This window comes from Nesoenas mayeri (genome assembly GCF_963082525.1).
Source record: "Nesoenas mayeri genome assembly, chromosome: 6".
Lineage (NCBI taxonomy): Eukaryota > Metazoa > Chordata > Aves > Columbiformes > Columbidae > Nesoenas > Nesoenas mayeri.
The window spans coordinates 21,776,740-21,791,650 of NC_137545.1; the positions used below are offsets into that span (position 1 = coordinate 21,776,740).

The following is a 14,911-nucleotide window of genomic DNA, read 5'->3' on the forward strand; positions in this document are numbered from 1 at the left end:
TAGCTTCCTTTACACTTTTGTCTGTTTTGCAAATGTTCTTGCTGCTGCCTTAGAATTGACCGTCTGCTTTTACTAAAGGTACTATTCTTTCAGACTCAGTGTACCTTTAAATATTATTTTGGCTATAACCTTCTAAAGATATATTATAGAACAAACATACTCCTGTTATCTGCATTTATTAAAACAGTGCAGATATAATTTCAGAAAGTAATCAGAGTAATTTTCATTTATACTTTAAATTTGTCTGATGCTGTTATCTGCCGAGACATGGATAAGTAATGCTTTCTTATCAGTTCTTATTAGTTTCTTATTAGTTTATTATTCCTCTGTCATTTTGGGTAGCAGGAGATTTCAAAGTAAAATTAAAATATGTACAAATATATCAGAATACACACATTTTAAAACTTGTTTTTAAAAAAAATATATATTTTTTTTAATTTATGGGATTTTCATTCCTGGAGACAGAAGTCTTCACGTTTATACAATATAATATAGTTAAGTGAACATTACTGGAAGATTCTCTTCCATTACCCTTCTTATGTGATTCAATTATAGACCTTAGAGATTAACCCTCTGCAGTAGATTCCTTCAGTCCTTAGTGCACTGAATCTTGAATTCCACCACAGAATAATTCTGAATGGTAATGGCCTTGCGATTTATATCTTTGACCACAAGAATATATTGATGTTAGAGTTAAGACGGCAAAATCTTTAGGTCAGTATCAGCGTCCACAGTGTTTGAGCTTCCAACTTTCAATTGAAAGGTGACTTTTGCAGTAGGTCAGGATTGATGTTTACTCCATTTGAACTTCCAGTTTTCAGTTGAAAGGGGTCCTTTTACAAGTCCTGCAAGGTATCTAAATTCCATTGTTAAAGTCTGTGTCAATTTTTAAAACTGATTAGTTTTTCAAATCAAGCACATTTTGTAAGAGCAAAAGTAATTGCAGTTCTGAAAAAAAGTTAGAGACTCCTTTTCAATGTAATGGTACCAGAACCATCTAGTGCATATTTAACTTACAAGAAAGGCGTCAAACTTTGGTTTTTTACTGTGATGAGCGATGAACTAATAATTCATACAATTACTACAGGCATAGAGTGTAAGTATCTGTTGGCATATATGTACTACAAGGAGTAAAGCAAAATCTTCCTAATGATGTTTTTAGTAGCTTTAATCCCTTCCTTCCTCCTCCCTTCCATTTTAACATCTTAGTCCTGTCCTCATAATAGTGTCATAGTTAGAAGGATTTTTTTTTTATTCATTTAAAATTACTGATACCGTATGCAAGATAGTTCACAAACAGCAGAGAGCTGGTACATTCAGTTCTTCTCATTACCAATATATACTAGGTGAAAACAGGGTGAAAATCTTTCCTTCCTGTAATGTTCTGATGAATGGGATGGCGCCAAACGGAATTCACTGACCTCGTGCTACAAGCGCTTGTCAGAGTTCTCACGGATGGATGAACTCTTATTTCCTCTGACTGATGATGTCAGTTGGGAATTTTCACCTTTCTTTCATTCCAAGTTGAAGATAAATACAACGATGAATTGTATTTTTTTTTTGCCAGTTTCCTTGATCTCCTTCTATAAGGAGAGTTTGAGAGGCCAGTTTGTTCCACTGGAGATGGAAAGAAAGGAGCAGTGTATGCATACAATGTTGACATACTTTCTGCTGATGGCTGTTTCAATTAGTAACTTAAATGTTAAATCATAGGGAATCGAGAAAATATTTATATTCTTAATGCATATAATTATGCTTAAAATCTTTAGTGGACCATTTACTGTGCTTAATGTGGTATTTAGAGAAAATTAAAGTTCATTCTAGAGAACATTTTGAATGTAACAGGAAAATATTCATGGCAGATGTTTGTGAATTAATCGGTAGTAAAGCCTGACTTAAAAGTACATAATGTGTAAATACACGTTTGGATTTCTTTTGGTGTTATCAGTAAACAAAGAGAAGTCAGTGCTTAAATACTTTCTGTCAAGGCTGATCTTTCCCGTGTAGATTTGAACAGTGGCTTAAAGTAACTACTGTTGTAAATAATGTCTGTCTGGGCATGTCTAGATCCAAGCCATGGTGTCATTTTAAAATATTGTATACATATGCCAAAATAACTCCATATATGAATAATTGTATTCTGAGAAAGACCTTTTTCAGTTGGCTTAATGCTCACCTAGAGCCAATGCATTCACATGTGGCTTTATTTGGAAATAAGTGGTTGAAGACTAGTGCAGTAAAAAAAAATAGTGGAACTCTATGGAAGATGTTTCCTTATACTTTTCAGTGCAATTTCCCTGCTCTGAATTTCTGAACTGCTAGAAATAATGGCTTACAGATAAACTGCTTTCCATATTCTTGTCTGTTTGGTGGTTTGTTTTTGGTTTTTTTTTTTTGTTATTGTTGCATTTTGTTTGTTTGTTTGTTTTGGTTTTGTGGGTTGTTTTTTTTCTTTGAGAAACTACAAGTAACTATATACTTTTATGTATAATGCCTTAGAACCCACAGGGATGACCCACACAGGAGAATTTGGGGATTATTGATATGAATTACATTGCCTTGAATGCTTGTAGAATGTTTTGGGTAAAAGGACTTGTTGTGGTTCATAAACATTTTATTGGCATCTAGCACTGAGCAAATCTTAAATCACATAGAGCTCGTACTGGGTCTGTTAGAAGGTGTTGAATAGAAGAAAGGATAATACACTTGTCCTAAATCCATTACTTCCCCCATTGTATTTTTATTAAAGTCAGTGAGCAAGGGAACTGTAAGAGATTAGACATTGTTTTGTAGTACAGAGGAGCTCATTGTTACTCCAGTTGATGCGGTACCTGACTTGTTCTCTGCTTATTTAAGCACTTAATTCAAAAACAAGATCTAGCCTTTTTTTTTTTTTTTAACTGCAAAATTCGTTTTAATTGTCCCTTAAAAATACCACTGTTTCTAAACATTGTTTTTACAATAAATTATTACTTTGTAATTTCAGCCTCACTCTTTTAAAAAACCAGAAAAAAAAACCTCCAGGAAAAGTAGAGAGCTGTGCTATGCTAAATACAACTGAAAAAGATTTCCAAGGAAAGACACGAAGGGAAGGACTGTGGGCACAGTGCATACTGAACACCTTGTGTTAACAAGGAGATTGGTGTGCGCCCAGTAAACTGGTTTTGGGGCAGCACAGTTTAACTAGTTATGAGTATTCTTTACCTCAAGTAGCATAGTTCTCTGTCTGTATCTGAAAAACCACCATAGCTATTTTGAAGGCCAGATAGAATACTAATTATTATCTAGTTTGATATCTTGCATGTCCCAGATGAATTCTCACAATTGTGGTTAAAATAGGGGAAAAATCAACCTTTATTTAAACGTTTTCTAGCTAGAGAAAAATTACTGTAACTTCCATAAACTGTGGCAGTGATGAATTATTTTTACTCTTTAGAAATAAGACACAGCTTTAGTCTGTATTTGTCAAGCTTCAACTTTCAGCCATTTCATTTCTGTATGCTAGTGGGAAAAAGGCTGTACTATGCGAGTTTTTTGTTAATTATATATGTATATATGAAATGCAATACGAATAAAAGCATAAGATTCAAGCACACTGTGAGTCTTCATGTATATGCACTTTTTCAAAGCTTCTTTTTCTCCAGGTTTTCAGTATTTCAACGGAGATAAGTGTAGAATTATTCACATTGGACATTAGCCTATTTAAATACTCAAAGATTGTGTTAGTCTTTCAGTTACAGTACAGTTCATTTGCTTGTGACCCTCAAGTCTTCTCGGTCACTCTATCTAAGGCTTAGTCCTCTGCCTGGTAAATGCTGTATCCACCCTCCCCTGTCCCCCCACCCAGCAAGTGTATGAGCTTGAATTTATTGTATTGAAAACCACTGTTTGCTTTCACTAAATCTGTCCAGCAGTTCTGGTCACTACACGTGATTTGTGTTTTTAGTAATTTACTGTTCTCAGAATCTGTGTCATTACTGTGGTCTTGTATAGGCTGCTGCTGAAAGACAATAACTAGTGAAATGCAAATAATTTGTTTGGTGTGCCACCAGAAACACGCTCATTGGATTTTTCTGTTTACAGTTGAATTCTGAGACCTACTGGTTAGGTGGTGTTGACTCAGTTTAGTGTATACAGTGTTTTTTGAATTAAATACCTTACGTCACTGAGGCAGATTCCTTAGGGAAGTCTGCAAATATTAATTATACACTACTACCTTCATTATTGATATACTATGCCATTGGACTCCTGTATGAAATCAGAGGAACTAAGAGCTGCAGGTAACGTTTCAGGTACTCCTTATAGCTTTTCTGAGGAGCAGAGCAGTGAAAATGATAGAATTTTTGACAACTGAAACATTTTAATAAATGTATTTAACTGCTTTTGAAGTATTTGAAGGGAGCTGGTCAGTTATTATGTCTTGGAAGTTTTGAAGGGAATGAATAAGGTGCTGAGAAACACTCCATACTTCTCAGAAACATGTCCTTTGGTGAGGGGAAAAACACCTACTGTACTCACAGTTACTCTCTGTAGTAGCAGAGACTTTTGCACTGCCTGCAGGATCACGGGGAATTCACTGGCACTTTGAAGTGTGAAGTGATAATCCTCACAACTGCTTACTTCTTTATTAAATTTGCGGAAGTTAATTACATGGCCTGCTAATTTACAACAAAAACCTCACAATTCTCTGATGCCAAGTAGGCAAGTGAGTTTTCCAAGGTTCAGTTTAGTCCCTCATGCTGTAAGAAGAATTTGGCATTGGCACACGTTATTACTATCATCCATCCAGAGAGTTTATTAATGTATGCACATTTTTCTACACAGTAGTGTCTCATGAGTATGTCTCGATAAATCTTCTACATGCAATTAAAATGTATTTCTTTATAGTATTTTTTACTGCTGGGACTTATTGTTAAGGTCCTGCTTAGCATTTGTGGGTTGACTACTTGCGACCTTTGAAAATTAGAGCAGGACATAAATTAAAATCACTGAATTGCATATGGCTAAATATACTAAGTATTCACATGTGCTAATTATATTGCCAAGGATATAGTCAGAAATTAACTGATATTTAGAACAGTGGTATTTTATATTCATGAAGTTTGCTGTGTTTCATATGCCTTGACAACTGTAAGTAAATTGGATTTTGGAGAGGGTTTTAGTGGCTTTTTGAATGGTGCTTGCTGCAACATTTCTAGCTGAAAAACAGAACAAGAATGTGCCTCTCATCAACCAAGGAGAAGTGGATCATTCTGCTGGTGACAGATTGACCTCAAAGTGTGCAACCGGGGAGGCCAGTTCTAATGAAACAAAGTGGATCATTGCTCTGTATTCTGTTATTAAGCATCTTGGAGTTAACTAGAGTAATGATTAAATGTGCTTAAATGACTGTTACAATGATAGTGAAGATAAAAAGGTCAGTTCATACTCTTTCACCAGGCCTAAACAGAAGCAATTAATAAAACTAAAAATTGTACTACGTGAGATATTACCTGAAAATGTGCTTTTTGTGTATTTGTTTAGTATATCGGGGCAGCTGAGTGAAAAAGAACCGTGTGGAAGTGGTTGCCTTTCTTCATAATGTCATTAGTATTTAATGTTTTCTTGTTAAGGGATCATATTAAATCTTATTTAAATGGGATGCCACCATTGATGCAGGGGAATCTGAGTTCATCTGTCCCTTTATTTTTTGTTTGTTTCTGGATTGTCTGCCTTATATTTTGTATGTTGTGACTGCCCAGATCATCAGAGTAAATTTGGCTATAACTGAATAATTATTTCCATTTTTTTTAATGCCTTACTGTCTCACCAGTTTCAGACATAAACGCTGTTTTTGCTTACAAGTTTCCATCCTTTATCTAAAGAAAGTTTTCCAATACTTTGCCACCTTCTCTGTAAAACCAAAATAAAACTGCAAGTATAGAGCTGTGGGTTCTCCTCAGCATATTGAGCTGTTGGTCAGCCTACCCTGTGGGAGTTAGCCATGGAGTTACTCCTTTAGAACAACAGTTGCAAACAGCATCAAATCAAGTACCTAAAAGAGAACTCTGAAAAATGAGGTCTGTGCCAAAATGGGTTGAAATGTGTCACTGTAGGTAGCAGGTGAATGTGGAAGAGAAGTTCTGTTCAGCAACTATGTGCTTAGATAGGCTTTAGAAAGGGCAAGCTTTATTTGCTGTGCTGATGCTTGACATTTTCTGGAGCTTGCATGTTATGTAGCCACCCTTACAGTGTGATTAAAACACTTCATTGCTGCTTAAGCCTAAAAGGTTGGGTTTTGATAACTTGTGCTAAAATGTTTTTCTGACAATTTTTTATCAATTCCAATTTATACGCAATTATATGTTGCTTTTAGAGGGGAACTGTAGTGCTGAAAGCCACATGGTAGGTGCCTACAGAATTAGTTTAAAACCTGAAATAGTGTGTCATTAGAATTCCTTCACTGCTGAACAGGAATCTTGGAGATTGCGTGATTTTTATGTATCTATTTAAACAAAAGCTGAGGATAAAGATCTTAAATGAAAAGTACCTATTGGTAGAATTGCTTCCCTTATTTATACTGATTAATTAAAAAATAAAAAGCACATAGGGTTAAAGATAAGATGGCACCACTGTTTTCTTCTTTCCGTGTAATCTTGTTGCATGTCTCTACATAAGCTGTTCTGGCCACTCATCGTAGTAACCAGCTGGGCCATTTCACCTGCTGGAGCCATTAAAGAGGACTCTCTCCCCCTAGATTAATCCCCTCCGACATTAGTTTTTTGCTCTGACAACTGGAGCAGGCATTCAGAATTTGCAGGTGGCCAGTGTGACGCACATAATTGCCTACAATTTTAGGCAATGAATAAAAATGGTCTACATTACTTGTCAAAGGTTGTATATGCAGTGCCAAGTGAGATCTATGGGAAGCCTTTTAGGGTTTAAAGAACAGTTAATAGCAAAGCTGCACAGTGCTTTTTTAATCATAATGCATTTGTAATATAGCACTTTGATCTTCTCCTTGTAGGAAATGGTGTTATATTAGCCACTTTTAAACATTTATGAGTGAAATTCAGTTATAGGAGAGTAAAAGTGATTATTCTTAGGCAGAACGTGTTAGATTTCATTAAAAGTTTTAGCTTGCCCCTTCCTTGTTAAAATCTGTGGGGAGTCCTGTTCCTGGAGGGTTTCAAATCAGGATCTGAAGATTTAGAGGAGCTTTTTCTTTGTTTTTTTACTAAAGCAACTGCACAACTAGAAAAGACTGTAGTAAATACCGATGTTATTTGTGGTTGTTTATAAATGCACTTCAGCTGCATAGCACTAAGCGCAAAAAATGTCACACACTCAACAGTTTAGGGAATGTTTCCTTGTATTTTAAAGATCTTAATTCTCGGTTGCGTCGATTATAACCTAGAAAATACATTATTTAAAGCATGATCATAAATTATCTACAACAAAAAATAGGCGACTCTAAAATGTACTACTCCTCGAAGAGCCGAGTTTGACCTTTCAGACCCAAGAGCCTTTTATTAACACCTGCCTGTAAGGAGAACCGTGCCACACGCAGCTTTCGGATTCACGACCACAAAACTGATGAGGAAAGGCTTGAAGGGTTCAGTTTGTGTCACTTGCTGTTTGCCGTTTCCATTTCACAGATGATTAATCTTTCTGTGAAGAAAGGCCAGAGAAACAAAGCACATTGGGCTCTTCCTGCAGTTACTCCTTCTGAATGCACACTAGCTTGCTAACTAAAAGGCCTTTAGATTTCCTGCCGAGAGAGATGTTCTGAAAGTGAATGCAGCTGGTTGGAGGTCACCAGTGCAAAGCTCTTGCCATTGTGTAATGGAGGCTTTGGCAGGTTTCATTTTGGGGGGGAGGGAGAAGGTGTTGGCAAAAAATTAATGCAGAATAAAAAGGGCTTTGGCCATTTGAATTAATTTCTTGAAGGGTGGATCATCAATAATAGGCTCAATTTCTTTTGCTCACATTTAAAAAAAAAAAAAAGAAGATATTTGCTGTGTTTTTCCCCACCCATTCTCTTTTCTTAATGGCATGTTTATATTGTACGTGGTCTCTCCCGCTGGATTCTGAAATGTCACGTCTTACTGAGTTTGCAAAGCAGTCTAAAATGTACTGATTTTTACATATATTTTGTGAGCTCTGCTAATTTTCATGGTGATGAGAGGTGATACTTGAGTATTGTGGATTTAACTTCCTAATTATGGAATTTATGTCACTTAATAATCGATATTGCTCTGTAGTGACTTTTGGGGCAGCAACTTCTGTTTTTTCTGGTAGAGTAAAAATTTGGTTTTAAAAGGTATTATCCAATTTTTAATGTGTATGTACATTTTGAATCTTAATATATACGCGTCTTGTTTATGGAAGAGAATGGTCTGATATCCAGCTGAGTTTTTGACTTTTTTTTTTCATGATCTTGCATAGGATGTAATGTGCAAAATCAGGACCTGGGTAATAGATGAAAAGAAAGCTGTCCGCTTCTGTCATGATTGGAATGACAAAGAGGTAGGCTATAAATATCATCCCGTGAAATGACTTGTGATTTTGCTACCTGTTACTGTCTTTTTTTTTTTAAAGGTTTTTTTTTAGATTTCATTTTCTTAGTGTATTGAATGTTAAAATTATCATCTGATTCTGTTTTAGTCACTAATCTATATGTTCTGCTTTAATTTTGTTGCTTTCTCAGACATGGTAATAAAATTAACTCAAGTTGGTATAACTTATTTTAAAAATTCTCCTCCTATGTTTTCACTTCTAGATTGATGTTTTGAACAAATACTTGTTTTTTACTTCAAAACCAATGATCTACTTGGTTAACCTCTCAGAAAAAGACTACATTAGAAAGAAAAACAAGTGGTGAGTGTGTTCAGGTTAAACATCTAAATTTCCATTTCTGTTTCACAGTTTTCAATGGTGAATAATTCCTTGTGCATTTAGATCACCAAAAATATTAATTAAAATAGGAAAAAAAACTAATATTGCACTTTTGTTACTTGTTATGCTCCTATTGACGTGCTGCTTGAATACAATGCATATGGCAAAACCCTGAATGAAAGTGCATGATAGAAAAGAGTATGCATTCCTTACTTAGGTTTTTACATGAATCCATTAACTGTGAAGAAAATAGATTTGATTTAGAAGCACTAATTTAAATAAACATATGCTTTTATCATGTTATATAATGCTGATTGTCTGAACAACATCCTTTTCATTCCAAAGGAGTGGAACTGAATGCCAGAGGGCTAACGTTACAGGGGTTGCAGAGAAATCTTTTAAACTGTGTCAAAATTGCCCACTTCAACAGGACTCTTGTGTGTGCAGTTGGGTGCCTGGCTTCCTTGCCACTGCTTGCACTTCTCTTGTGGTTTGCAGGCCTGTTTTGATGGGCTTCAGTGCCTTGAACAGCACAGGTTTTAGCCAAGTATTCCTGACATCAATATTGTGACTTAAGTATATGCTAGTTATGAAATCAATCTATCAGACATTCAGTGAACTGGATGAAGATCCAGTCCTACCATGGTAGGTGTGGAGGGAACCTGCTGTTGAGAAGCACAGCATTTAGCATGTCACTGAAGCTCTAGATGGGTAAATGTTTGCTTTGTGGAGAAGAAAACAGATTAAGTAGTATATGATGAAGAAAAATCTACAACAGTATATTTAGTTTAAAAAAAACCCCAATGGAACAACAAACCTCTTTTTAGTATCTGGATCTTTAAGCAGTGTACTTGTGAGATACTTTGAAGATGTATAAATGTATGTTTGTGAACAGATTTATGCGTGTAACTCATCCAAACAAATCAAAAGTATCTAAAACGGAATATCTGAATTCCCCTAAAGTACACCCTCTGTTTCTCCCTGTACTTCATTAAGTACTTAGATGCACATGGTTTCAATTTTCCATTAAAAATTCTCATTTCCATATGATATCAAAGAGTGAGAAGGCTTTAAACTGAAAAATAAACATTCATAGACTGGAAGCCAAAACAATAATTAATGTCAGATGGTTAACTGCAATAAATCATTAGAATAAATTCTGTGAAATTACTGCAACTGAAACTGTCCTTTTGATACTCCAAGACATTTTGTGTTAGTATTAAAGAATAAAATTTAACCTATTTTATAGCAATACCCTCTCAGCCCAAAACACAGACTTTGGAATAAACTTGATAACCAGTGTAATAATTCAAGCTTTTCATCTTTGGACAAATGTTATAATTCTATATTAATTTGTTCTTTCTTTGAAAGTTTTTTTAGATGTGATGATTTAAACGTCAAAATGGTTCTAGCCAAGGAAGTCTTTAAAATCAGGATTGTAGTATTTACTTTGTTGCTGTCAGGCGATATTTTTTTCTAAGTACAAATGTTGAGGTTTCCTAAGGTTCTCTATAGCAGTACAGACACGGAAGTTTATGTGAAAATGGACGAGTAGGTTTCCCTGTCCGAAAAAGGATCCTCGCACCTGTATTTGGATGATTACAGGTAGAGCTCACTGGCTCTAATTGTACAGTAAATACCATTTCCCAGACCCTAATGGTAGACAGCCTACTTAGGAGACGCCAGTCTGTGATTTAGCTGTCGCCAGTCACCCCATGTTTTTTGTGAGACTAGTTGTGATGATGACATAGTTAAACCCAATTGAAAGCAAATCTTGGTATAAATTGCAATTTTTAATTTGTAAGAAATCAGATGTTTGAGTTGAGAAGTCATATAATGAAACGGTTTCACTGTTTCTATTACAATTAATGATTTAGTTTTTAAAAAGTATACCCAGATCTCATGGATGTGAGTGTAATTGTAGCTGAAAGATCAAAGCCTGGGTAGCTGAGTGATGTTCCAGAAGAGAATTTGCCACATAGCCATTTTCAGTACAGTTTCTGCCTCCTGCTGTTCCTATTTTCCCTCAAGCTAGCCATTGACTACCCCCTGTGCATCCCTGCTCGTAAAAAATGATTGAGGAAGTATTTGTCATGTATTTATGAGTGGGAAACATTGTGTGATAGGGAAAGGCATCTACTAGAACCAGAAAGATTGCCGTTTTCTTTCATTCAGCCACTCTGCCACAGCTTTAAATCCTCTGTTTATGCAACATAGCTGTTATATTTAAGAGCAGAATGAATGTTTTCTATGAAAGATGCTAAGGGTAGGCTTTTGTCATTTGTGTGGTGCAAGCAGATGTAAATTATTAGCATATATTTTACTGTTAGATGCCACTTAATTTGTTATTTTTATTAATATTTTGAGGGATAGAGGTTCGTATTTGAAATGCAAGCCACATTTAGACCAGTTGTTCAACTCAAAAAAGTTTATTTCTGGGCTTAATTCATCATCTTACTATAACAAAAGTAAGGTTAGTCCAGGAAACACTCAGCAGTAAAATTCTACAACTATAGAAGTGTTTCAAAAGCGCAAAGGAGAGGAGATGCTTTTTGACTGTGGGTAGGGAGGAAAACTGAAATTCTTTGTTTTACTGGGTCACTCTTTCAGAATTAATGAACGGTTTAATTGTTAGTTAAAAACACACTTACATTTAAGTACTAACATGTTATTTTTCAACCCGAGAAAAGAAGAAAACACTGTGAAAGATAGGACAATTGTGTGTCTGAGTAGGTGTATTGACCTTTTGAAAGATGTAAAAACTGGAATGGCTCCAAGCAGCTACTTGCTGGTTTTAACAATGTTGAATTAGTCATTCAGTTGATTTATGATTAAGACCAAGCCCCTGAAGAGAAGCTGATATGGCAGCTGTGTTAGTCGCACTTGTGTTATGATCAGATGACAGTAATCATGATGTTGTACAGGGGAATCCACTGAAACTGTTCTTACTACATATTGCTGTGCTCTAAATAAATACTTAAGCCCTTCTTTTTAATAGTTCCTAATAGTTTTTATATGGATCTAGTACCTTAACATGGTATACATGTGTTTGAGTTTTACTATGGAAGTATTCTAAATAAGCCTCTTAATTTTTAGTAGTAAAACTGCTTTTTGAGTCACAGGTTGTCACATAAATCCAGGACATGAAATTGATCAGCCCTTCACGTAATTAAAGGTTTACATTTTAGTCTTGCTAAAGAGGGTGCTTTCAGCAGGTCAGTATGGGACCATGCTTAGCAGACTGTTTGGTTCAGTGTTTTGGACTGATTCTTTGCAGTGTACACCTGGAATACTGTATGTGTCCAAGCGCATAGGCTGATCTTTTGACTGAACTTCTCAGGTCTAAACAAGTGAATTTTTTCATTCTATGCATAGACTGTAATTTAAAGAGCTGATTATGCTGTTAAAGGTTTTCTAATATCTGTAGCATCATAACTAAGTCATCCGAGACTTCATACAGATTTTGGAGCATTGTTTAATATAATTCAGACATGTCGCATATGCAAATGTGTGTTAACATTATTTTCAAGGAGATGTTTCTCACAATGTTATGGTGGATGTTCTGTTCACAACAGTAAGTTGAGTGTTGATGGGGTAGGGTACCTCTCTTGAAGTGTCTTACTCCTGTGTATTTAGAAGGGTGGTGTATATGTCATAATAAATGACCTTTTCCCTGTAAATTTTTACAGCATTTTTAATGTTCTTAAGCTGGAAGAAGCATAATTAGGTCAGATTAAAAGGTCTGTCTTTTCTGGTATCATGTTTCTGACAGGCCACTAACAGATGTCCAGGGAAGGGTTTAGGAGCAGATTACGCAAACAGAATGTATGTGCCCAGCTTCATGCAATCTGTTATTGTAGAACTGACTAAGACAGATATGATATACTTGTGGTTAATAATTTTTGACTTTTTTTATTTTATGAATGTAGCTATTGACCTTTTGAACCCAAGTATACTTTTGGCATCCCAATATCCTGGAGCAGGGACTTTCCATAGTTTTAACTATGTGCTATATGGAGAAGTACTTCCTTATGCTTGTTTTGGATCTGCCACATCGTAATTTCATTTGATGCTCCTTAGATCTTGTAGTATGAGAGTGAGTAATTCTTTTCTATTCATCTATTCCATATTGCTTCAGATGTTCCAAATATTAAAAAAGTGGGATGCGGGAAGGGAAATCTGACATGAAGAAAGAAACATTAAGGGTAAGCGCAAGGAAGACTCAGTAGGTTTGAGTATGAATTAATCTGCTTCAGTCAGTCATTCGCTTTTAAACTAGTTAGGAAAGTTATAATCTGTTGGTAAATGGAGACTTGATGTTCTTGGTTGTATTTCTGTAGGTACGTGCCCAGTGGTAGAATAGACCTAATAGTTGTGTGTTCACTGTCTTAGCCAAAGAGCAGGGCAATGTCATGTGCTGGTACAGCCAGAGGATGGTGGCAGGAGAAGAAATACTATCCCAAAGGTTTTCATGATGTCAGTGTGCCTGTTAAAAACAAGAAAGGAAAACAAACCCCACCAAACTCAGCAACAAATATCCCCTGTGTGAACCTCCCCTTCCACCCTTGAATAATGTCTGATTTTAGAGAAGTCCTGGAGATACTATTTTTGTGCAGGCTCTTCTTAAATTGGTTAGCAATAAATATTCGATCTCTATGTAAAAAAATATAGTGAAAGTTCTGCCTTAGCTTTTAACCTGCATTTTCATTTGCGACCTTTCAAAAAAGACATTTTAAAAAAACAAAAGAAACAAAAATTAATGGATAAGGGTAATAGTAACATGACATACCTTGAAACAAAACATGATTTAACAAGCAGTATAAGGATATGTATATTTAAGAATCTTGGTAAATAAATTCAGGGGGAATAAAATTAAGGGAAAGAACAACTACAGGCCAGCTCCATCTCTTTTACAGCTACAGAAATATGATGACTTAATAAAAGTGTGAAACATCTCCATCTTAGTCCCACTGAAACACGGTCTCCTTTCACTGTTCAAGTTTTAACCCATTTCAAATGCTTTCTGAAATAGATGAACCTTGCAAATTTGGAAAAAAACCCAAACAAACAACAAAAACAAACAAATTTTTTTGCAAATACTGGTGTCATGTCACAAGATACCCATGAGGGCAGAATGCAGTTTTCACTACTTTCAGCTTCTGAATTACATTAAGTGTATATTAAATATCCATGACTGTATGCATATTTAACGCAGATAAATTTTATTCTTATATATTTGAGAATGTATTTGTAGAATTCTTTAAATCATAATTATAAGCTGTAATGCTATCATGGTATTGACATGTCTTCTTGACATAGCTGCTTAATAATTTTAAGGCTGTCCTTGATGCTGAAAGATTTGGAAAATTATTATTTTTAAATATGTTGTACTTCTTGTCCCTACCTTACAACTGAAATGTTTTTAAAAAGTATAAAAGATTATTTATGTTGTCTGAGTATAAATGGTGTTTTGCACATACAGTCTGTGAAGTCAGGTACTCAAAGTTAGCAAGATCCAGAATTGAGGCTTCTTGTTGCATCTTTGCTGCCTGGTGGAGAGTGTGTACCTTACAGCTCACGTCATTTTACTAGAAGATGGCATATACTTTCCACAGAGACTTACCTACTTTAGTAGGGAATAGGGTGTGTTGTTCGCTTAATAAACTGTTATTCTTTATAATGTCTTATACAAATTAATTAATTAATACAAATTAATTTATCATCTGTCAGACTAACGGCAGTCTCTTTTGTTTCCAGCACCTTTGCCTGACGTTGCCAGTTGACTTCTTGTAGTCCTCTGTCTTACCAGTTCCACTGACTTTTCATTCCGATGTTCTGTCTATCTCACATTCTTTTCCTAGCTGAAGTGTTCTTCATGGGTCTTTGCCAGATTGTGTCTCCCTGTTCTCTGGTTTCATCCCATTCTTGCTGGCTTAGTTCCAGTCCAGTCCTTTGGTCTGGATGCTTTCTTTCACCAGACTTCCTGCTTTGCTTTGCTTTCCTTTGCCCCTCTGGAATCCTCCTATCCATTTGA

General features: G+C 35.5%; 1 protein-coding gene across 3 annotated transcripts in view; it reads left to right on the forward strand.

The window, feature by feature from the left end:
- The window catches only part of OLA1 (Obg like ATPase 1), a 101,742-nt gene that overhangs the window by 53,273 nt on the left and 33,558 nt on the right, over window positions 1-14,911 (forward strand). For all 3 annotated transcript variants that reach the window (XM_080346888.1, XM_080346889.1, XM_080346890.1), the window contains 2 exons: window positions 8,428-8,508; window positions 8,762-8,859. In XM_080346888.1, coding sequence (XP_080203014.1) covers window positions 8,428-8,508; window positions 8,762-8,859 — 179 coding nt within the window. The remainder of the gene's footprint in view (window positions 1-8,427; window positions 8,509-8,761; window positions 8,860-14,911) is intronic.